This window comes from Chamaea fasciata, unplaced genomic scaffold (assembly GCF_029207755.1).
Source record: "Chamaea fasciata isolate MVZ Bird 193981 ecotype frontalis unplaced genomic scaffold, bChaFas1.0.hap1 SCAF_4, whole genome shotgun sequence".
In the NCBI taxonomy this organism is placed as follows: domain Eukaryota; kingdom Metazoa; phylum Chordata; class Aves; order Passeriformes; family Sylviidae; genus Chamaea; species Chamaea fasciata.
This window is the reverse complement of record NW_027094089.1, coordinates 17,664,142-17,688,155: the sequence shown is the minus strand read 5'-3', so window position 1 is coordinate 17,688,155 and position 24,014 is coordinate 17,664,142. Positions and strand designations below refer to the sequence as shown.

The following is a 24,014-nucleotide window of genomic DNA, read 5'->3' as shown; positions in this document are numbered from 1 at the left end:
CCAGCACTGAATGGGTTAAAGTGCAGTTCTAACCTGAAAACTTACAGTACAGAAAACAGCATCAGGGGCTTCTAAGGTTGTAGGATCTCAGGGGCCCCTGGTGAGATCCTGCCCAACTGAAAAGTGTCTGTTTCAATGGTCAGCTTTGCAAATGAATGTGTGACAAACCAAGGGGTCCTCCTGGCTGATGGGACTCAACACCATTGACTCTCTGCTCAGCAGCCCCCACAAAAGGGAGGCAACAAAGGACCTTGCAGCTCCTGGCGTCAGGATTATTGCAAATCATGTCACCATTTGAAAAGATACAGCACAAAGGCCAAAAAGTGGTCTGCGCTGCAGAGCAAGTGACTAGGCTAATGTAGACACATGGAAGTCCCAAGCTCCACTGTACCATGAATCTCAGAGCAGAAGTTGAATGACGAACAGGGAGTGCAGAGTTTGGTTCTATGTGGAGTGAAAGATACTTCTGTGTACAGTGGGTTCCAGCCTGCTCCCACAGCATGCACGGTCAGGACAGTTTTCTTTTAAAGGACACGGCAGAAACATCTTCATACTCAGCATGGGTCTGTTAAAGTTACAGTGAATTACATGTGCTTTCATTTCACTGCTGCAATTGGATAGTGTAGTGGTTTGAAAGCAAAACCAGTGAGAGGCTCCAAGTCAGAAATAAAATTTAATAGGAAGAAAAAAAAAAGTAAAATAAAATAGATGCAATAATACAAAAGACCACTGACAGAGTCAGAATACAACCTGAGCAGGGTGGTGGAAGCAGTCCAGATGAAGTGGTCTTGCTGAAGCAGTGATCCTATAGAAAGGTCTGATAGCTCCTGTCCTCTGGGAATCCAGTGGGTAAGGGCTGCCTGTACTGTCCCAAATCCCAGATTATATCCAGGTGGGAATTCTTGCCTCCTCTCTCTGGGCGGAGCATCTCACAATGGGATGATACGATTCTGTGAGTCATGCAGTGGGTCCTTGATTGCCCATTAAACAGAGAGAGCTCCTGGAGGGAGTTATCTATGAGTCATGGGCAAGGCCTTGATGGGCCATTAACAGAAGATAGCCCAGAGGGAGGGGGCCTGGGAAAAAAAACTGTCCCACCTGGTTTCAACAGCTTATGAAGATGGTGATAGAATAAATACTTTGTGCACATCCTACACTGAAACCCAGGATATACAGGAACAAAAGCTTCCCTGTGGAGCAGTGATATCAAAGGTTTCTTCATGCCCTCTGAAAGGTACCTGCTGCAAGCAGCAGAAGGGAATAAAATTGATATATCAAGTTTTTTTCCTTTAAGAGCCTCCAGGAACGACATCCACATGGCAGCTATATTCCATGCAAGTGCTACAATGTGTTTTCCATGGGCATATCTATTCATGCACAAGAAACTCGGTCTGAACCACTGAGACTCTGCAGCAGAAAACATTAAAGCTTATTGCAAAAGTTGTCCAGGGTCAGATCTGGTGGGCTCACTTCCTTGAAGAATTCCCAGCAAGTGAGGATGTCTTGGCAGAGGTCATGCTTGTGTGACTCTTTTGGGAGCCTGGTGGCTGTGAAGGTGGCTTCTTCTTGAGCACTGGAGTTTTGTTCTTGCTTTTAAATACCTTATTGGGGTCCAGCTTGATCACAAAGGAATCAGCTTCTTCAGACAGGAGTGATGTGTTGATGGTTATGGGTTTATACATGTTAAACCATTGCTGAAAGGCAGGATAGTGGGGAAAAAACAGGTTAAATTCAAATTGCAGTTAGACAATTCCACCTTGCTCCCCATCTTCCCCAAGACAAGATCTTAATCCTATGCCATTTATCAGTTTGCAGTTTATAGGACTTGGAAAAATGCTTGTGATAAGGATTCAGGAGGCATGGCTACAGCCCCAGTCCTGGAACTGCATTTCAGATAGGGAAGAGGAGAACCAGACAAAACCCTAACACCATCTTTCCTGCAGTGTAACTCCTATCAAGAGTGAATCCTGATTTACACCACAGGAGGAAAAGCAAAAGGAGGGTATGAAACTAAATGACATTTATTTACATTCAGATAAGCAGAAAGGATTAAGAGACCGTTGGAATTTAAATGTGCTTATAAACTGAAAACCAACTAGCTGAGTTTCTCAAAATGTAACCTTCCTCCCTCTCTTCACATATAGAAGAATGAATTTTTTTAACTCCTTAAACAAAGAATTTTGTTTGTCTTATTGTTTCTTTGATTTTCTATCTAGAAGTAACTACAGTTATTTGGTTTTTTGGTTGCAGCAGACACCCCAATGTTATACCCTACAGTTCTCAACTCTTTTTTTTTTCTTTTGTATCATTTTTTCATTAACGAAGTCAGGAAATAAAACTATAGTAGTTACTGTATTACAAATCACAGTGAAACCATCAGCAAAGTGTTGAACAAGATAAACAGAAGATCAATACCAAAATATAGATAATCATCTATTAATTTACTGCTTAGTAGAAAACAGCTTTAGAAAACCTTTAAAAATGATAATGGTTAACCAGCTAGGAGGATTAACCAACAGAGGCTGCAAATGATTAGGGAATATACGAGTGATTCCTCTTAAGGTTTGCAAATATACTGAATATAATAAAATATTTATAGCAGGGAAGTTACAGAAAGACAGTGCACAGCCTTGACTGATAAAGCCCAGTGCAGTGTAACAGGGAATGAAAAGAACCAAATTCTACAGCCACTGTTTAATGGGAAAGTCAGGAGTGATTTTAGTAATTCTGATGGGCACACAGGACCAAGGAATCTCATGCTGGTAAGACAGCTGTCATGTCCTGAGTGAACAACAGGTTTGCCAAGGCACACTGACACTGTACTGGCTTAGGAGCTGTGTTCGGTAGGACTATCAGCTCCATTCTCTGACCTCTCACAGGATGGGGGCAGGGATAGGGCTCACTCAAACACAGAAGAACAGCAGAAGCCTCTAATAGCACGATTTTGGCATGACAGAATAGTAATTTTAATAATAAGAAGTGGCTGGAATGCTCACAAGGCTTTATGTATAGGTCTTCTGTAACTACCTCTTTAAAGTCCTCTACAGGACTTTAAACTGCCCTTTTCTGGGCATAATTTTTATCGAGGCCCAACTGCTGAGAGAAAAGCAGAGTTAACACAGTATTAGTGAATTCAAATTACTAAACAAATAACTGTTAACATGCTACAGGGAAAAAAACTTCTGGTCCCTTCCGTGGCTCACCAGGGAGGCCCCCTTGAGCAGACAGCTTGCCAAAATGCAGGAAGATGTTTTTCCAGTCTATACTTATGCAAAATACTGATAGGCTGGATGCTGCCATCCTACCTTGGCCTGGGGGCTGACCCCATAGCTGGTGAAGGCATACTGCCACTGTGGGAGACCCAGGTGGGTGATGAGCAGGCGGTAGTAGGCTGTGAAGGTTTTGGTGAGGAAATGCCAATATAGAGCTCTGTCCAGGAACCAGATCTCTGTGTCTGGGGAGACCACTAGAATAAAACAAGCACAAATTACACTATTGCTTTGCAGTACCAAGATTAACCCCTGACCATCCTCAGGTGGGAGACACAACACACTCATCAGAAGGGCTGTTTTATGTACATCCAGGCTTGTTCCAGCCAAGGTGCAGAATCCATAACTTGTCTTTCTTAAACTTCACACAGTTGGTGGTTGCACATCTGTCCAATTTGTTGAAGTGTCTTTGCAGGGCCTTCGACGGAGACATCAGCTTCTCACAATTTAGTATAAGGGACAAACTTAGTACGCCTTTCATTCCTGTGTCCAACCTGTTCATGAAGACATTGAAGAGCACTGGGCCCAAGATGGAGCCCTGCAGCCCACCAGCGACCAGCTGTCAGCCTGATGTGATGACTATGTACTATTTAGACCTATTCACTATTATTACTTTTGTGTCCAACCCATCAGCCAGTGTTCACTCACTGCATGGGATATTTGACTAGCTGTGCTGGACAATGAATGCAATGCTGCTCCTTCACAACCTGGGAGGGACACGCTACATGGAACATTCTTGGACATCAGCAACTTTCTAGTATATGTTCAAAGTACAATTATGGCAAACATTTATCTGCCCTACAAAGCAAAAAGCAACTAACTCAATTGTAAGTCATCTGGATTACTGAATAGAGTCCAGAGTCTTGAAGTCATGGGAGTATGTGCTGCCAACAAAAACACATTTTGCAAAATCTTTCCACAGTGATCAAATATTTCTCTTGTGGTGACAAATATTTCTCTGGTGGTGACTTTCTTTGTAGCAAAAAAAGAAGTTACTTTCTTGGGAGACTGACATGCTGAATGCTGTCATTTAAACAGACTGCCTCTGTGCTGGCATCGACACCTGTAACCAATGCTTCCTTCCCTTGCCCAGGTTATCCACTGCGTGTGCTGAAATCACTAACACTGGGAGGCAAGAGGACAAGAACTTCCTGCCATGGCAGTTGTAGTCACACCCAGTGAAAGGCACAAGGATTTTCTTAAGAACCTGTATATTGCAATTGCACAACCCTTCACAGTAAACACACATACATCAAGTGACCTGTGCTCTGTGTCAGATGACAACTATTTTACAAGTGCCTTGGGTGGGGTGTTTCACTACTCTCTAACTGATGACAGTTATCCCCTTATCTGTCACAACAAACAGCTCAGGCCCCATATCCCACCCTCCCCATTAACCCTTCCTGCCACATTTTGGCCTAGTTAGCACCTGGAGGCTCAACATCCAGTCACAAGGTGGAAGACCCAGTCTAATTCTGTCTCAGCTTTTCTTACCATCTACACTTTGCCTCTAAGCAGAGTTATACCCTTTCTCAGAAAAATGTAAAGGTTTTGTTAAAAGACATGCAAGTAACCGGATGAGTGGAGCTGTGTATTATTTCAACACAATTGTCTGTAGGTCACATGTGAATACTTCCCTGTTTCTGTGCACGCAGGAATCATATGTTGTAACTCAGACTCCAACAGTACAAGGAGTGAAAAGGTTAGATCTAGTTAAGATTTAGCTCCTGACTTTAGTGGAGACAGGACATCCCAGTAAAAGTTTCACCTACAAATTGCAAAGAAGATTAGAAATACAAGATAACTCTCCATGTGTGGCCTCCAGATGCAACCCACAAGAAGAGGTAGCTAAATTTTCTTTTTTCAGTCTTACCTGGTTCAGCATGCTTATAAACAAGACAGACTTTCCCATTCCCATTGCATGGGTCTAATTCAAAGATAAGACTACGAGAATCAAAGTGTGGCTTCTCTGGTTTGTCTCCATTACCTGAAACCAAGGAAAAAATTAAGAAACACGTTTGGAAAACTGACTGTGACTTAGTTGCAAAGAGTCAATCTGTTTTATACATTAATTAATTAACTGATGAAGAACTGAATCAAACTATTACATTTATACTTCTTGGAAATTATTAAGTACCCTATGTTTAAAATAAAACTAAGCAAAAAAAGAAAAAAAAAAAAAGAAAAAAAAAAAAGAAAAAGTGAGAAAAATTTTCATCTCTGTAACCAGAAAGTCAAAATCAGATGGCTGAAAATAGATGAGCTGACGTCTAGCTCCTCCCTGGCATTAAGCAAGACAAGGTTTACAGATGTCATTCCTGAGGTTTGTCTAATCTTTTCTTAAAGTTCTCTGCTGTTAAAGAAGGCACAGTCTCTAGGCACTCAACCCTAATCCATCACTTATTATTTAGAAGTTTTCCTCATGGATCCTCAACCTTCCCTGCTACAACTGAAGCTCATTATTTCTTTTGTATATATGGTTCCTTTTATTGTCCTCATTTATTTTTTTTTCTAAGGAGGACAGGGAGAACAATTTATTCTTTTTCTCTTGGGTCAAGACTTAAATGAAACTGCAGAGACATGTATTTCTCCATACATTCCAGTGTGACATCAGCATCCTTCCCAATAACCACATCTGACTCTTAATCAACTTGTCACCCTCAATCATCACTGAACATTTCTACAACATGATTTTGGGACTGTGTAGCTGCAAGTTCCTGCAGAATTCAATTTTGAAACCTAAACCGGATGGGGAAGAAGTGGGACATAAAAGCTGTGCTCTTCAGAACAATTTTCCATGAAAGTCAGGATGAGAACTTCTGCCGGGATGTAATTTTTTCTCAGTGTACCTTATAAATGCATCAATGAAGGTTTAAGCCAGTAAATAGAAGCAGAATTTGGTGCATTTCATTACACTGGCTGGAAGATCACGACTGCAGCCAAACTGGAACTTCAGACACATTTAGAAGCTAGAAGAGCTTATATGAGGTGATCTCTGAGATGATCTCTGAGATGCAGAGACAACTGAAATCCAATAGCACTCTTTTAAGAAATTTGTGTGACACTTGGCTGTGTTCTTATCCTCTTGATTTTTCCAGCTGGACTGTGAGAGCTCTGACAAAATGAGCGGGCTTTTTTTCTTTTTTTTTCTTTCCAAATAGCAGCATTCCCAGCATTTTTAGGCAGCCTGGAACACGTGTTCCAGGGTAACCTCATAGTTACATACGTACCAGTTACTTTTCCAATTCCAGCTGTCTTTTCACTACCAAAACAAAACCCGTTACCTTTTGTTCATGTAACATCATAAGCACACAAAGACTTTGGAAGCTGAATCACTGGAGCAAGGCTGAGGTGAAAGTTTAAACAGGGAAAAGGCAGAACAGGCTGTTAAAAGAGGATGCAAATAACACTAATCCCCATGACATTCACAGCATAAAGATCTACCTCCCAAGGCTATAGGGAACTAATACGTAATAGATCCAGCCCAGGAGACAGTCACAGAACCACAGAATAGTTTTGGAAATGGACCTTGAAGATCATATTGTTCCAACTGCCCTGACATGGACAGGGACACTGTTTAGACCAGGTTGCTAGGCCCATCTATCTAGAGTGACGTTTTCTGTTGCTGTATTGTAGAATGGAAGGGACATTAAAGATCATCTTGTTCCAATTCTCCTGCCATGAAGGATAGCTCAGGTGCTAAGAGAATTGGGTTTGCTCAGCCTGGAAAAGAGAAGGCTTCAGGATGACCTAATTGTGACCTTCCAGTACCTGGAAGGGAGCCTACAAGAAAGATGGAGAGGACTTCTTACAAGGATATGTAGCAACAGGACAACAGGGAGTGGCTTCACACTGACAGAAGGCAGATTTACATCAGATATTAGGAAAAAATTCTTTACTATGAGGATAATGAGGCACTGGCACAAGCTGCCTGGAGAAACTGTGGATGCCCCAACTCTGGAAGTGTTTAAGGCTATGCTGGACGGAGCTCTGAGCAACCTGGTCTGGTGGAAAAGTATTTTGGTCCACATATCTTGTGCTACATCCTAACACTCATAGAACAAAAAGGATGAGATAGAGCACGTTTTCTAGCCTGTTAACAGTGCCTTACCTTCCTCATCTGTGTCATCTTCCAGGTCAGCAAGAGTTGGAGCACTAGGCAGAGTGTACATAGAGGAACCCCCAAGCTGACACAGCTTCGAGACACTGTTAATCACCATGGAGCCCAGGGGCATTGGGGTATCTGCAACAAGACCAATCATTAATCACATCCACTGTCAGGAAAGCATGGGAAGTATTTCTTTTCCTCCAGACATCAACCTCTGTGGGTGAAGAGATGGTTATACCCAGCAGACCTGGACATTTAACTTCAGTAAGACTCTACAGGAGCAAAAATGAGGCTTTTTCAAACAGGGCCTCCCACTTAATGTGAAGCAACACCATCTCAGAGCTATAAAGGTATGAGAATTACACTGCTTGGCAAGGACTCTGCTGCAGCTGTTAGCTCAGTTCTGTGAAAAATTAAAAATCCTGGCTACATGATTTCAGCTACAGCCTCTTCCTCAAGGCTCTTTTTCCTGCTGCTGCTCTTCCTACCAGAAACCACCTCACACATTCAGAGCTTACTGGGCAGCTTGTCCTCTTCCACTCCATGTACCTGTTCAGGGTACATCCTCTTGGTTCCCCACTTTCACAGAGGATTTTATCAGTGTATCAACATATGGGTGCTCCCGAAAAAATCCTACAGGACCTGTCACTTGTCTGTGTTTCTGAGGACTCAGACTCATCAAAGCAGCAAGCACCCCATTCAGCTATGTGACAGTGTGACGGATCTCAGAAGGTACTGCTGGATGTTTGCTCAAACAAGACAGTTGTACCCGCAGCCTTGGTCTCGGCACACTTATGAGCCCTGAAAACAAAGACTCCTCAGAAGTCATAACACAGCAAGTCCCCCTTGCAACGGGATGGGAGTCACTGCAGGTGCTAAAGCACTGATGTCAACCACCTCTGAAATGTCATTTCACTTCCTGAGGAAGACCCTGCATCTGACACCCATCTCCAGAAGTTAACAGTGTCCACAGCCCAATTTGAGAACCCTGCCTGAAGACAATTAGAACCAGAATAACAGCTGCAGTGTGAACAATCTACCTGATTTTTACCAAACAAGGATAGAAAATTAAGCTTGGACTTTAACTGGTGAAAAGCAGAATCAGGCTCCAACATGTACATACACATTTTAATGAGAGAGAAGCTTTATCAGAGGGTGACTCTTCCGACAGGTTTATGATGGATAATGAGGTACAGCTGTTTCTCTCTCCATGAACTACAGAGGGAGTTAAGGTCTAAGGTTTAAATGACACACCTAAATCTGAGTGTCAAAAGACAGCCAGTGTATTACAGAGGAGTATTTATGTAATGAATAATTAGTTTCTTGTGTTTTGTGTATGCACCTCTTCTGTGGGAGGCCAGAACATGCAAGCCATAGATTTTGCCCTGAGAGATGTGTACTGATTGTGCAGAAAGTACGTTGGAAATTAAAGAGGTTCTGCAAAGGAAGGACTGGCTGCAATGAATCGAACTTGTCAGTGGAGCGGAACACAGGGACTCACCATCTGTTTTCACACTCCAGGTCATCTGGAAGCCATCGGTCATCAGATAGAAGTTCTTTAAATCCTCAGGTAACACACAGGAGTTTTTCTGCAAATTACAATCAAAGTGTAATGGGAAAATGCAGAACATCCCTCAAACCCTAAGAACAACTAAAAATTGGTACAGAAATATTTGCCACCATGTTTTTTGCCTAACTCCAAGGTGACACAAATCAGTTCAAATATCTCATTCTAAAGCTTTGAGAGAAAACTGCTTATTTCTTGGGACTCTGCTAGTCTTAACAAAGGTAGCTTGGGAAAATTTCACAATGAGCAGTTAGTCATCACAAAAATATTACAGCACTGTTCCCAAACTGAGACATCATATTACCTTTTGAGATCAACAGTCACTCCAAATACACATAAATCAGAACAATCAGCTTTTTCATATATATGAAAAATATGTCTTAAAAGAGTAGGGTTTTTCTTTAAGTGAAATCAGACTAAACTTATTGGTTCCACTAAAGCATGTACAGTATTAGCACAATGACTCTCTTCTTCTGATGGATTTCAGCTCCAAGTAGGTGAAAGAAGCACAAACTCAAAAGCTGCACACACTCAAGTAGATTTGATGTTTCATTTAACAAAAAGTATGTGCGCAAACACATACAAAGCCAGACTCACAAACCTCCTGGTCTGGCTTCATCCCTCCAAACTTCAGTGCATGGCTGGAACCCCTAAGCCTGCTTCCTTCTAAGCCACCAGTGAAAGAAGTAACCCCAGTGAGCTCGAGATGCTAGGAACCAGAACACTTCTCCTACACCTGTCTTACTTGTGGAAGGAGTCTTTCTTAACTTAGACTCCTCAGTTAAGCTGCAAATACAAGGAAGGAAGGATAACGCCTTAATCCTCAGAATAAAATGAAGCCCGAAGGGCTATAGGCATTTGTAGACCCTGCTCCTGGGGACATGACTGGCTGCAGACCAGTGATCCTCTGCTCTCGCTGAATTGTCAAGTACATAAAATTAAACAGGATGGAAGCCTGCTAGTTTTAACAACACAAGCAACAAGCATGACTAAAGGAGTTACCTGGTGGTCTGTTTTTAACTGTTTTAGAGAAAAAAAACAGGGTGAGTCTAGTGAGTTAAAATTTAAAATAGTCACCCTCTGGACTCCAAAAGAATCAGGCCTCAAAACTCAGGAGACTGTTCCATGATGGAGGTTCCACAATCTGTGCATGTTGACTTGTCCAGGGGCTGCATCATTCTTCTTGTGGAAACGTTTTATTAAATAAAGACAGCATATTCAAGTAACCCGTAGCTAAGGAAAAGGAAAATGCACATGCAGTTCAAGTATCTCTGCTTCACTTGGGGCATGAATTTTTAACACCTCAAGAGAAGAGGGATGTATCTATCCAGCAAGAGCAATATTCCAGCCGTGCATCCAGCTGCTGCAATGCTGGCCTCTAGTCATCAACGGCTGACTGAGCAAGGGAAGATGCTGGTCCCACCCTGCCCACATGTCCTCCCTCCCCTAGGACCAGAACAGCCTTTCTGTCTGTTAAAGCCTTATTCACAGAGCCTTTCTTTGACTTGTTACAGTCTCTGTCCCCTAAACTGGGGTGTACACACTATGTAGGATACCCTAATCTGCCCACAACCTTGTGCTTGTTAACTTACTTCTAAAGTGCAGCCATTAATATTGATTGACTTCTACTGATGAGTTCCAGACGCTAATGGCTTTGCAGCTTGCAATCGGGCAGGTCACTTTACTTGCCTCATCAAGCAGCCTGGTCAGTAGTTCAGAGCTTTCCTAATCCAGACAGAGAAAATCTTCAGGGTATACAGATCTTAAAGCAGATAACTGACGCTAAAGAGGCTGTTTTGAGAAGAATTTACCATCCTACGACAAGAGTCTGCGCATGGCTGAGGACCTGGTGGTAGGTTCAAGTGAACCACATGGACATATCTGAAGTTCTTTAAATGCCTTCAACAAACACACCTTCTTCTGTGGTTCTCCTCAGTCACAAATATTTATAATTTTGTGCTATGCTTTCATCACATTGAATTTCAAGCTGTACCTGTAAGCACAGTGACTATGGCTAAAACTATGAAGAAAGAAAGTATGACAGACCTGCTACAAAGCCTCAGGAGAGTACAAAAGTTTAAGTAACACTTCTACATTTCAAGTTCCCCAGTTTGAACTAATTCATTGAAGTAGTAAAAACATGTATGTGAACAGGTCTCCTGGGTTTAGTGAGTGTTAGTCTCCAAGCAGGAGAACCAGATCCACTGGGATGACAAAATGTAAGATTTTAAACTTCTACTGCAGTAGCCAGATAAATCCAACTCAGGCACAGACCAATTTAGCAAATACAGGTGACTAGGATAAGAGAAAAATCACATCTAAATAGGTTTTCTGCTCTGAATCCTCTTTTCGAACAATATCAACATGTGCATGTTTCTCCAGATGGCTGCTCTCTGAATTTATTTCAGGATTCTCTAAACCATGTCCCTCTGCATGAGTTTCTAAATGATGGTGCAAAATATATGGGTAGAAAATGCAGTACCAGAGCAGGTCTGGGGTCTATAGGAAAAGGCCTGTAAATAGAAAGCTACATTAGCACCCATTTCTCTCATCTGATGGAAAGGATTGATTGATCTGTCATACTGTGCTTAGTCACATGACCATATGACATGAGAACAGCAATCTGACAGCAGCTGGAGAGACAAGCCACTATATATTAAAAATGGCTTATCAAACTCTGTATTCCTCTTGCTCAACTGGTAGTTCTCAGCCCCATAAAATACACCGTTCCTAAATAACATCAGATTTGGTTTAACCACAGCCCTGGCAAGCAGCTGTTTTCATTCCAATTATCTGGTTACACTCATCAGCTCATAAAACAAAGTATCCCAAGTGCTTAATATGGTGCATGAAGTCTGTTCCTTTTGTTTGTTCTCGGTATTATCTCCAAATAGTCTCCAAAGAGAGCACACACAGTCCACTGAGTACAGAGAAAAATATTAGAACATGATTTTTGCTGCCAGGACCTGATTAGAACTGGATCCAAAGCTAAGAACCCCAACATTCGGCAATTCACTTGAAACATTGTTGAAACAATGCCTCTCTAGCAAATACACTGAAGAAACAGAAAGCAATCAGAACATATAGCTCTAGAGAGACTTCTCTAAAAACATGAATGAGTTTAATCCAACTTCTGGGGAGAGAAGGAAGGCATTCATGTCACTTCTCAGGGCTTCCAAGTATAAGACCACATCAGCAGCCACCTTTCTCACTAATGTCCTGCAGTTTCATGGCTGGTTTGTCCTAGCTGCCAAGGAATGCTGGTATTAATTTACGTAATGTATTGAGATGTTCTTTTTGCACCTTTAATAAATCTGACGTGGGGGTCTCCCAGGAGATCACCTTGATTTTCTGGGGCTGAAGTAGACTTGATCCCCTGCTCCAGAGAACAGGATTTCAAAGTTCTCTTGAGGATATTGTTGTGCAGCCAGTTTTTCAATATGTTATAAAGCTTAACAAGAGGGGGAACACTGTGTAAGGAACACTATCTACCTCCCGGATGGAAGAAGTCCTCCAGCCTGATCCCCATTATACAGCTTGAAGAAACATAGCTCTCCTCATGCGCTGGCCCTGCTGGCCCCACTTCCCTCCACTTCTCCCACAGTCGCAGCCACAAGGCAAGCTCAAATAGGTAGTCAAGCTCAAGTCAAGTGGGTGTAGATCCTATTCTCACAGGGATCAGGGATGGCAGGCTTGGCTAATGTTAAGGGAGGACAAGAAAGATGCTAAGAAGGACTGTTGAAGATGCGCACCCTGCGTGCACGTTTGGAGTCCAAACGAGATGCAGTAGAAGCAAGGGGGATGACATTCCAGACATATGCTGGAAACATTACGCAGCAGAGAGGGAGCAACTCAGGAGGCTCCTGGATCGTGTGGAAGGGTTTGGATGAGGAACCAGGAAACCACAGGCCTGTCAGCCTGACCTTGGTGCTGGGGAAGCTCATGGAGATCCATGGAGTGTCCATCACATGGTACACACAGGAGATCCAGGGGATCAGGCCCAGCCAGCACAGGTTTGTAAAAGGCATAACTGCCCAACCCAATCTCCTTCTATAACATGGTGAGCCTCTCAGCGGATGAAGGAAAGTCCGGGGATGTGTCTGCCCAGACTTCAGTAAAGCCTTTGGCACCATTCCCACAACATTTTCCTGCAGAAATTGGCTGCTCATGGATTTGATGGGTGCACTGTTTGCTGAAACTGATGTCCCTACCCAAAGAGTGCTGGTGAATGGAATTACATCTAACTGTTGGATGAGGCCAGCCACTATTGGTGTTCCCCAGGGATCTGTACTGGGGCCAGCTCTGTTACTTTTATTGATGACCTCAATGAGGGAACTGAGAGCACCCTCAGACAGTTTGAGAACAGTGCCAAGTTGGGTGGGAGTGTTGATCTGCAGGAGGGCAGGAAGGCTCTGCAGAGGGGTCAGGACAGGCTGGATCCATGGACTGAGGCCAACTGTGTGAGGTTCAACAAGGCCAAGTGCTGGGTCCTGCCCCTGTGCCACAACAGCCCCTGCAGGTCCAGGCTGGGACAGAGTGGCTGGAAAGCTGCAGAGTGGGAGAGGACCTGGAGATGCTGGTTTCTATGAACATGAGCCAGAGTGTGCCCAGGTGGCCAAGAAGACCAATGGCACCAGGCTTGTGCCAGCGATAGTGTGGCCAGCAGGACAAGGACAGTGCCCATACCCCTGTGCTGGGGGCACTGGTGAGGCGACACCTGGAATCTTGTGCTCAGCTTTGTTTCCTCACAGCAAGAGGGACACTGAGGGGACTAGAGTGTGTCCATAGAAGGGCAAGAGAGCTGGGAAAGGGTCTGAAGCACAAGTCTGGGAGGAGTGGCTGAGGGAGCTGGGCATGTTCAGACTGGAGTAGAGGAGGTTGAGGGAGACCTTCTCACTCTCTACCACCTGAAAGATAGTGAAAGTCCCTTAAAGCCAGGTGTGGGTCAAGCTTTTCTCCCAAATAACAAACGAGAAGGACAAGAGAAAATAGTCTCAGCTACCTCTGTGTTCCTTTAACAAAATGCAATTTTCTAATTCTTGAAAACCAAAAGAATGATGTGAGTGACTCATCTTTCCACTAGCTGAGGCAAAAAAGAAAATGTGATTCAGACACTGCACCAGAGTGCCTCCTAGCAGTATTTTAGTGTAACACCTCTTATTAAAAATTGCATGTGGAGGGGAGTAGGGCCATTGCCAGCATAATTTTAGGAGTGGGAAAGGGTTCTTAGGATGATACACAGTTATTAGCACTGGTTTTCTGGTGACCAAATAACTCATGTCTCTACTCCCTCTTGTACTTCTTGTCTCTCTTTCTCAGGGAAAAGGTAACATCTTAGTAGGTTTAAATATGAGGAAACATTGAAAAAATATCTGGTTTTATTAAAATATATTGAACTGCTTATGATTTTAGGGGAAGCAATGCTTTACCCATGTAAATACACTTGGCAATCATATACCTTAAACATTTTTGTGAGTGTCCTGATTTCCAATAAATTCTTCAGGAGTGATTTCAAGCTTGATTTCCTGACATGTAACACTTAGCAGCTGTTTCTGCTTTGGGAAAAATCTCTTCTTCTCTCCTACAGCCTTACTGCACTAACTCCTGTCATGAAGCTCAGCTTCCCCTGCAAAGCTTCATGGCAGCTAAGGGACATTCAACAAGCTTAAGATTTTAAAGATTTTTTTAATCTCAACAAGGTAAGATTTTAAAACATGGCACTATCCAGTTAGATAGTAGCACAAACATGGCACAGCACAATTTAGAAAACATGGCTAATGGAAACAAAAAATGAATGAATAAAATAATAAGTTATTTAGTAATTTTTAAAAGGTTGATTTTCTTTTAAGAGCTTCTGAACACTTTTTCTGAACACACTTTTTTTCTCAGTAAAAAAAATCTTTCCTTGCGAAACTAAAATAGGACTGGAAACTAAAATAGGACTGGAAACTAAAATGGATTATTGTTCCATTAAACAATAATCTAAATAATAAAGTTTTTATTTGGTGAGTCTCAATAAAGAGAGAAGTTGTTTGGGGAACAAAAATGTAGTTTTGGGAACAGTTTCATGAGTTTTTCCTACTTCACAGAAAAAGTCCTGCAAATAGTTTCATAACCAAAGATGTAGAGGGAAGTGAAAAATATACTCTGACAAAACCTTGTTATAAATCTGAGCCATGGAGAAACGACTACATGCATAAGTATTGCCACCTAGTGGCCAGAAATCCAATAAAGACAAACATATTCAAATTCAAGAAAGGTAAGTTTCAGGAAAAATGAGGTACAAGTTCATTCTGGAATGGCTTTGTAAATTGTTGAGTGCATTGCACCTAATCATCATGGTAGGACATCTTGTCCTGCAACTGTATAGACTGGGTTAATCAGAGCTCAAGGAAAAACAAAAAAAAAAGAAAAAAAAACCAGTTATCTTTCAGTTTGAGACGGAAGTTTTCATTTGTCTGATTTGTCAGTGCAAATAGAACCAAAAACAAAGAAATAGACAGCCAAGTCCTTCACTATTAGAAGTTCAATTCAACTACTCATTTAACTATCAACAGTTACTTCCACAATTGACTTAGTCCATCGTTTGGTGGGGGGTGTTGGCTGGGAACTGAAATTTTGTTTTGGCTTCTCTTGAACGAAGTGCTTTGGCTATAGCATTTGTGTGGCTTTACAAGAATACCTCGGTTTTGAAATAAACCCATTTTACTTTAGAGGAGAAGCAGCACCTGAAAATGAGAGGAATGAGCACTGTGTCCAGAAGCAGTCCTCTCCATTCAACAGAAGAATAAGCAAATATCACTCTGTGTTCCCAGACCTGAGCTGGCTTGCAGTCATGGTGCCTCAAACTTTCTAGCTCAGTTCACCCAACATCTGAACAACAGCTACAGGAAACCAGGAATCATCTTACACAAACCTGAAAAACAGGACATTTCTCCCTGACCACAGCTGCTGATGTCTGGACAAGTTTCAGTGAGTAACACACAGGCTTACACCACATACATTCCGGAATATATATATCAATGTATATTATGTATATTCTTGATAAATGTAACGAATTGGAATAGGGCATTACCAAAACTGGTGTAAGATTTTCTAAACGGTTTAGGAAAAACAGTAAATGGCAGGTGCCAAAGGGGAAAGTAATTTATGCAGCGGTAACAAGAATAGTCTCTGGGAACAGATGCTTTAGACCACAGCCAGTGTTAGAGAAGAGGGAGAATGATTCATTGAACTCCATCCTCTGCCATGTCTCTTTCCAAAGGCCAGAGAGCATCTACTGTCCTGTCCCTACACAAGGAATACCTACCTAACATGGCCATGGGATAAATGAAGATATGTATATTCCAGAAAGGGAGTGAAAATGCCACCTCTGCCCACGAGAGTCACACAACAGTTTTCAGGAACCCTTTGATCACAGAGACTGATGCTGCAGGGTCAGAAAATATAGAGTGAGGGTAGCATGTGTCCTTCATTGTCTTCTAGAACAGGCAATGGGACATGCCCTGGCCAAAAGATTGGGTTAGGTAGCTGAAGAGGAGGTGAAAGAAAAGGATATGAGAAACTGAGGAAATTGAAATGGCCGAGACGAAAAAGAGAAACAGATGACTGGGACAAACTGGGTAGCTCAGTGTTATTTGCCAGCTTGAGGCCTTTACCTTTAATGGCCATGGATAATAAAGAGCTGCTGCATTTTGTTTGAAAGGGAGTTGGAAAATGTTTTCAGACCTGAGTCAGAAAAATGTTTGCTCCCCACTGAGTCACCACTGTAGCTGCCTACTACAGTAATGTGGTTTCTTTTAAGAACTGTCATGCTGAATGTACCCACACTGATGATGTTTCTAACAGATCAGGTGCCTGTGACAGTCTAAAAGACTGATACCTGATTAAAAAAAATCCAACAACACCTGTTTAGGCTGCACTGTACATCAAACTTGGTAACAGGCTGTCTCATAAACAGCCATAATGCCATTGCATTTGACATTCACCATGGGCTACAGCACATTCAAACTGACTGCAGTTTTATCAGGAAAATACTCACTTGCTCCCAAGAGATGATTGTGTGGCGTTCAGCTGGCTCCTTTTCCACAAAAGTCACTTCAGCAACTCCTGGGGAAGTCTCTGAAAGGAAAAGAGGAGCATGTTTGCAGCTGCCATGGGTGATGCCAACATTGTGAGACAGACAATTTTGCAAACTAATCTCAGTGACAGACAGGGAAAAGGCATTAACGATTCCAAGCATTGTGCTGGTGCCTGAGCAGTCACTTTCTTTTGTCTGTAACTGTACACTGCATGTGTTGGCATGAAAATGTCTAGTGCTGCACAAAATGTTATCTTTTGATTTTTTTATACATATATATGCACATATCATGATATATCTACACATACACTGATTTAGTGGGTGACATTGCTGCCCAGGATGGGAGGGGTTGGAACAAGATGATCTTTAAGGTCCCTTCCAATTCAAACCATTCCATGATCCTATGATACACACACACAATTTGTCTTCAAGGTGTGATCTTTAGCAGAAGTTTCATGGAAAAATGGAAAAAAAAAAAATCAGTGATGACTTTGGAGGCAAACTCTTACAGGGGGATGAATCTTTATTTGTAAGTATGCCCTGTGGTTTCTGTTGGGTAGGATATCCTCAGCTGGGGACAAGATGTAGTGCAGTGCCGCTCTGAACTGCTAACAACCCTATTCCACAAGGACAGGGATGCTTCAGCTCTGGATTCAGAGGGTTTGGACAGACACAGAACCTGAACCTGCTGAAGGGATCTGCATGAGCAAACATCCATTCTGTGGAACACCAGTTGGACACATGAAAATTTGTTATGAGCACTGTACTTGTATCAATCTGTAAAAATCTTCTGAATATTTTGTGGGAAAGAATGCTATATAAATGTAAGATACTAATTCACATGGTGCTTTCAGATGTGTGGCGGCAGAACAGACTCCCTTGCACTTACTGTTTTATAGTGTCTTATTTCATCCACAGCCAACTGAAATAATTCCCACTGAGATAATTCTCTCTGGATAAAGTCCAGAAAGACTACTAACTTGTTGTGGAAACTGCAAGCCCAGCAGACAGGGCCATGGAATAGAAGTGATAACTATGCAGAGCTTTCAAGACTGGCTCTGCTGCGCAAGTTTTGGCCCCTAAAGCAGTCACACACATTACAATTGCTTTCTGGTAAAACATACACAGTGTACCAGACAGGAAAAGCAGGCACTAGAGAGCTTTGGCTTGTTTTTTGTCTTCAATGCCAGGCTTTTAATTTTATTAGTAGCATTGTCCTTGTCTATTCTGTTGGTGGAGGAGTGCCACTCAGTTTTAGGAAGCCTAAACTTCACTTTAGTTGGAAATATTGATTGTTACAATGCCAGATAATTGAAAAGATAGAATAAGGCATCAGAAACACAAACTCCAAGTTAAAGACATAAAAAAATATCATAGTTGGTCACATAGGTAAATTTGTCTGGCCAAGGGGAACACCCAACACACAGAAGACTCTGATGTTTCACCAAATTTCACTTCTGGTGGAAGAGTCCAAGGTGGGGTGATCTGTCTCTTGCTCAAATATAAGCTGTCTGAACAAGAGAATGGAATCAATTACCTAATTGGTCTTTTCTATCTAAGATATGCAAAATTTATGACAAGTTGAGGAGATTATAACAGAGTAATTGTTATTTCTGTGATCAAAGAAAACAGCAGGGATGTTTAATTCATCATGCACAATATTTTGGCTGGGATGACAGAAGATTAAATATCGTATCAGTCAAAGAAGATGCCTACGAACAAGAGAATGCAACTTCCAAAGAAGTCTGAACCAAATCCAAGATCAAAAGAAAGAGAAATTCCATCTTAAAAGCCCAAATATTATATTAAAAATATACAGTGGGTAAACTGAAGACCATGTTTAACAGATGTGCATAGGCGTGAGTGGAAGCTCCACTGAACGTTTAGGCGTAACTCTGCCATAAGCTGCTTCTCCTTCCAGATGGAAGGAATGAAGAAGCCACTTTAGTGGCACCGAGACACATGACAAAGTTTAACTTTTTCAGGTGACTCCGCTCTATCAATTAATCTGAATCAAGATCATAGTAAACTCTGCCTTATTTTCAGGACATTTCATCTGGAAGCTTTCAAAAACACTTTGCAGTATGAATCAGAAACAGTCAATGTAATGGTGTGACACAAAGCTGAAGCAGCAAAACACAGGACTTTCAGTCTTTACAGTACTGCTAATACTGCCTGTAAGTTGGCTAAACTCTCAGCATAACTTAAAAATGTTTGAATAGTTATGTTCTTATGTAATAGAGAGTGCTAACAGTGAAGTATGGTTCCATCCTGGGCAGTCTAGAAGAGCTAACAAAATTTCCATTCTGACTTAATTATGAATAACAGATCTTTCTGGAATTTTCTGTTACTCACAGAATGTCAGCAAAATGAATCATACCGGCAATGAGAAAGATCTCTCCCTTTTTTCCCTTCAAGGTATAGCCTCTGTAATGCTTGTGAGAAAAATCCCTTCCTGTAGGGACTTCCAGAGAGACGAAAGTTAAAGAAAAACCCAAACAAGCAGAACAATGCCTGATTGTACTTTACATTAGGAAGAAAATATCAAGTGACTTCACGAGACTTTCCAAAAGATTTAAAGTAAGATAGTTTCTAGTAGTATAATGTTGTTCTGAATACTTTTTGTTATTTGAAATAATACCCTTTGCTATTTGAAAGAAACAAGCACTGAACAGAGTGGTAATGTTTCCCAATTAGCTAAACAATTCTAATTAATTTGGTGGTGTAGTTGAAATGCCTTAGACAACTTCACTGGAAAAAATGTGCCAAATTCCCAGGTGTGGAGAGACAGAGAAAAGAAGTGGAGTAAAATATCACTGTGATGAACTTTGCGGTATTGCACAATACAAGCTGTCAGAGACACAGAGAAAAACAAGAAAATACAAATCAGGAAACACCTTCCACGTGAAAGGGATGCCACAAGACTTTCAAAGCCATACCTGCATTGCCATGTTGTGCTGGTGTAGACAACACACCTACCCAAAACAGTTTTATGGCAACATACAAGCATTTGGACAAAGTTCACATCTCACAGCTCTCACATACCTAAGGGTGGTGAAAATGTGGGCAGGGCTAGTCATTTTTTAAAAATACCTACTTCAAATGATGCCTTCTGAGGCTACCTGGAACAGAGACTAGACAGTGCTGAAGGAATAAAGTAGGTATTTATTAAAAAGGCCTTCAAAAAATACACCTTGGGCAGTACAAGAGACCAGCAATGGCTCCACCCAAGATGGATGCCAAGTCACATGTTTTCACACTTATATAAGTTTTGGTCCATTTACATATTGGGGTCAATTGTCCAATTACGGCTTCAGGTTATGAAGTCCCATCCTCCCAGTTCGTTCTCCCCAGTTCACTGTTGTTTATACTTGGGCATGATGCTGCAACCGTGTCCTTGGTTCTCTGTCTGGAAAAGGATTGTTTTGCATAACTAAATTGTGAAGAGAGCTTGCTAACACTTTATATGAGGTTCAGAGTTATATACTAATGCAGTACAGAAACTGGAAAATATGAGAGCTAAAACTTAAGGCATCACAAAGAAGCTTTTGCTGTGATGATGATCATCAGTTTCATTCACACAGTAGATATGTTATCCTGATCTCACAACAAAACAAACAAACAGAAAAAAAATCCACCCCCCCCCCCAAGAAATCCAATAATAAGTCAGTATGACAACACTGATCAGTGATTGAGGGTGAAATCCAGTCCTCACTGAAGATCAGAGGAAGAATTTAACACTGATCTTTAAATCTCATCTGTCTGAGCAGCTATCCAAACCCATGTACAACTATAGATACACTGAAGTTATCAGGTGAAACTCATTGTCCTGCAATACAGAGCTGGGGTGAGATGATTACAGAGCTCACTTTTGGCTCTAAAACTCCCAGGAAGAAATTCCAAGACTGCAACTTGTAATCTTGTTGTACCCACGGTCTGGGATAGATGTATGGCTTTCCAGCCCTACAAATAAGACAGTCCTGTGCTCCGTGCTGCTGAGGTATGAAAGGTCTAATCCTGAAATCATTTGCACACACAAATACTTGCACAAATTCTTGTGATTCTATTGATATGAGTAACATTTTGTCTGAGAATCCTTCCTTTGGATGCCTTGCAGGACTGTAGAATTCCAAAGGGAGCTGAAGGGATGCAAGAAGGCTCAAGATCTCAGCAAAACCTGGGAATGCCATGCAGGGCATTTTGTGCAATAAGTCTCACACTGTGGGAATGAACTGCAGGGCAAGTATTAATGGGGATCTGATCCTGAGCAGATTCACAAACCAGCCTTCTACCAGAACACCGCATCATGCTGAACTCTTTGTCATGGGACACGCTCCCTGCTGACCCCACACTACCACAGAGGATCAAATTTAGGCACGGTTTACACAGGAATGTCGTGTGGATACCTCATAGGGACATTGCAGTATCTGGAGGGGGCCTAGAGGGAAGCTATGAACTGTAGTGACAGGACAAGGAGTAATGGATATGAATTGAGAGAGGGGAAATTTGGGTCGTGTATTAGGAAGAAAATCTTTACTTTGAGGGAGATGAGACACTGGCGGGCATGCCCAGAAAAGCCGGGATGTCCATCCCTGGCAGCGTTCAAGGCTAAGCTGGATAAGGCCTTGAGCCATCTCATCTAGTGGAAGCTACCCGTGGCATCAGGGTTGGGACTGGATGATCTTCGAGGTCTCTTCCCACCTTTTAACATTCAGTGATTCCATGGTTTTTCATAAAACACCACCTTCTCCTTCTCTGATGTTTACGGAATTCTTAGCGTCGAGAGATGCGGGATTCCTGCCGTTGCTTCCAGAAATAAGGATGTGTCTGTCCTGTTTGTGTACAGGAGGGGCCGTGACAACCGGGTGGCTCCCCCCGCCCCCGGCCTGCCTCCGCCCCGCGGGGCTGTAGCTCAACGCCACTCACCCAAAATCCTTGTGACGCCCAGGGTGAGCTTGTCCAAGTAGGGCTTGATGCCGGTGGGGAGTTTTTCCTCCATGCTCCGCGGGATCCTCCTCCTGCCTATGTCCAGCCCGACAGAGAACAATGCCTTTCTGTCCTTCCAACTGCACCGTAGCCGCAGGGCACGCTGGGAATAATAGTTCTTCCGGGTGGTGCTCCGGTCGGCCCATTGCGGCGGCCAGCGCTCCAGAGAACAACGATTCCCGACATGCCTCGCACCCTATCGCGTGCCGCCGGCGCAGATAGCCAATGGGCGGCGAGAGGCGGGGGGGCGGCGGGGGGATGCGGGGAGTGGCGGCTGTTTCAAGATGGCGGCGGCGGCCGCCGGTGTGGTTGGTGGTGCTCGCTGGGGCCGGGGCTGTATCCTTGCCTGGGGCTCGGTGTGAGGGGCCAGCGGCGGGAGGGGCCGTCAGGGGCGTGCGAGGCGGCCGTCCAGGGGGTTTGGCTTGGAGTCGATGCAGCGCTGTGGGTCGGGTGGGGTTCTGTGGCTGTGGCAGAGGCTGTGTGCTGTGTGGGGGCTGCGCTGGTGAGTTGGGTGGGGGGGGGGGGGCTTTTCCTGGGGAGAGGGATTGGGTATGTGCTTGTTTGTAGGGGGTACGCGGGGTTTCAAGGTAAAAGTGACCTGGGAGAGAAAGGAGGATCGTAAGTCCTCCTCAGTGTGAACCAGCTGTGAAGTCCCGGGCCAAGTAAATGTATAGGAAATGGGGAATTTGCGTTTAGCTTAGGGAAACTTTTAAGGGGATCAATAGAATGAGGTTGAGAGAGAATGAGAAAAGGAGGCTCAGGAGTGACCCCATCGCACTCTATAGCTGCTGGCAGGAGGTTGGTTGTAGGCGGGTGGCCGTCGGGTTTTTCTCCCAGGTGGCAAGTGGCACGACAAGAGGACACAGTCTTAAGCTGCTCCAGAAAAGGTTTAGGTTGGACATTAGAAAGCATTTGTTCACACAAAGGGTGATTGGGCATTGGAGTGGGCTGCCCAGGGAGGTGGTGGAGTCACTATCCCTGGAGGTATTTAAGGAAAGACTGGACCTGGCACTCAGTGGTTGGTAGGGTGGTGTCCAGTCATAGGTTGGGCTCGATGACCTCAGAGGTCTTTTTCAGCCTCATTGATTCTCTGAAACTGAGGCTAGAAGCTGAGCAGGGAAGAGATGTGTCTGCTGTGACTAGCACCTAGGCTTGACTATAGGCACAACGTTTTGGGTGACCCTGTGTGGGACATGGAGGGCTCTGTCTGTGAGGGATGAGTGTGAGGTTGGGGTTGTTTGATGTGCAGAGGACCTGCAGACTCCTGTTTTGGGAGACTACATGGGGCTGGACACGTAGATGGAGTGGATGGGGAGTGGATGGTTGCTGTGGTGCTGGGAGCTCAGCCTGTACAAGCCAGGTTAGGGAGAGATGTGCTTGTGTGGCTCAGAGAACCAAGAGCTGCTGTTCGTGTTTGGGCTTGTGTGGCTGAGTTGGAGGCTCAGCAACTTGAAGTCTTTGGAGTAGAACTGACAGTCTGGCCTGGTGGAAATTTAGAAGCTGACAATTTAGTTCCAGTTATGAGGGGTTTGAGGCATTGCTGTTAGACTGAGAGTGGGATTTCAACATCAACTGGAAATGATTAGAAAGAAGAGTATGTGTGTGCTCTTTTATTTAAGTTTGACTGCACACCCACTGGAACAATGTGCAAGTGAAATGGGCCAGCCATTCCATGGCCTTTTCAGGGAGCACATCATTATGATTTCCCATCTGTGTAAAGTAAAAAAGATTGTCTGTAACTTTTTCTGTGCTGTGAATGGGATGAAGGTGTGTGGCACATATGGGATTTATTGTTGCACTGTCACTATTCTGCTCAGTTGTGGAGGTGTTGATGCAATTCCATTGACAGTCTGTCAGTGAACAGGTTGTTTCCCATGACTAAATATGGTTTCTTGAGCCCAGCAGTGGCCTCATCCATCATGATATTCCAGGGAATGAAGTTCTTTGTGACAGCCATTTCCATTCTGCATGTTTTGGCGAATAGGCAGTGTTGCCTCTTGGAAA

The 24,014-nt window shown here is 43.2% G+C and overlaps 2 protein-coding genes across 3 annotated transcripts in view; one reads left to right on the top strand and one right to left on the bottom strand.

Moving 5' to 3' along the window:
• Window positions 1-660: 660 nt before the first annotated feature.
• TPGS2 (tubulin polyglutamylase complex subunit 2) lies at window positions 661-22,061 on the bottom strand. Of its 2 annotated transcripts, XM_066180896.1 has the most exons (7): window positions 21,951-22,061; window positions 16,986-17,065; window positions 8,879-8,966; window positions 7,381-7,512; window positions 5,143-5,256; window positions 3,306-3,466; window positions 661-1,694 (listed from the first exon to the last, which is right to left on the bottom strand). In XM_066180896.1, the coding sequence occupies exons 1-7, from the start codon at window positions 22,021-22,023 to the stop codon at window positions 1,467-1,469; spliced, it is 876 nt and encodes a 291-aa protein (XP_066036993.1). In that variant the 5' UTR covers window positions 22,024-22,061; the 3' UTR covers window positions 661-1,466. The 2 variants fall into 2 exon arrangements, with proteins under 2 accessions (XP_066036993.1, XP_066036994.1); XM_066180897.1 differs by lacking the exons at window positions 661-1,694; window positions 3,306-3,466; window positions 5,143-5,256 and adding an exon at window positions 5,413-6,615.
• A 159-nt stretch (window positions 22,062-22,220) lies between these two features.
• The window catches only part of KIAA1328 (KIAA1328 ortholog), a 176,254-nt gene continuing 174,460 nt past the window's right edge, over window positions 22,221-24,014 (top strand). Inside the window, 2 exon segments of the mRNA XM_066180895.1 lie at window positions 22,221-22,266; window positions 22,269-22,346. Of these exon segments, the coding sequence (XP_066036992.1) occupies window positions 22,236-22,266; window positions 22,269-22,346 (109 nt within the window). The 5' untranslated portion in view covers window positions 22,221-22,235.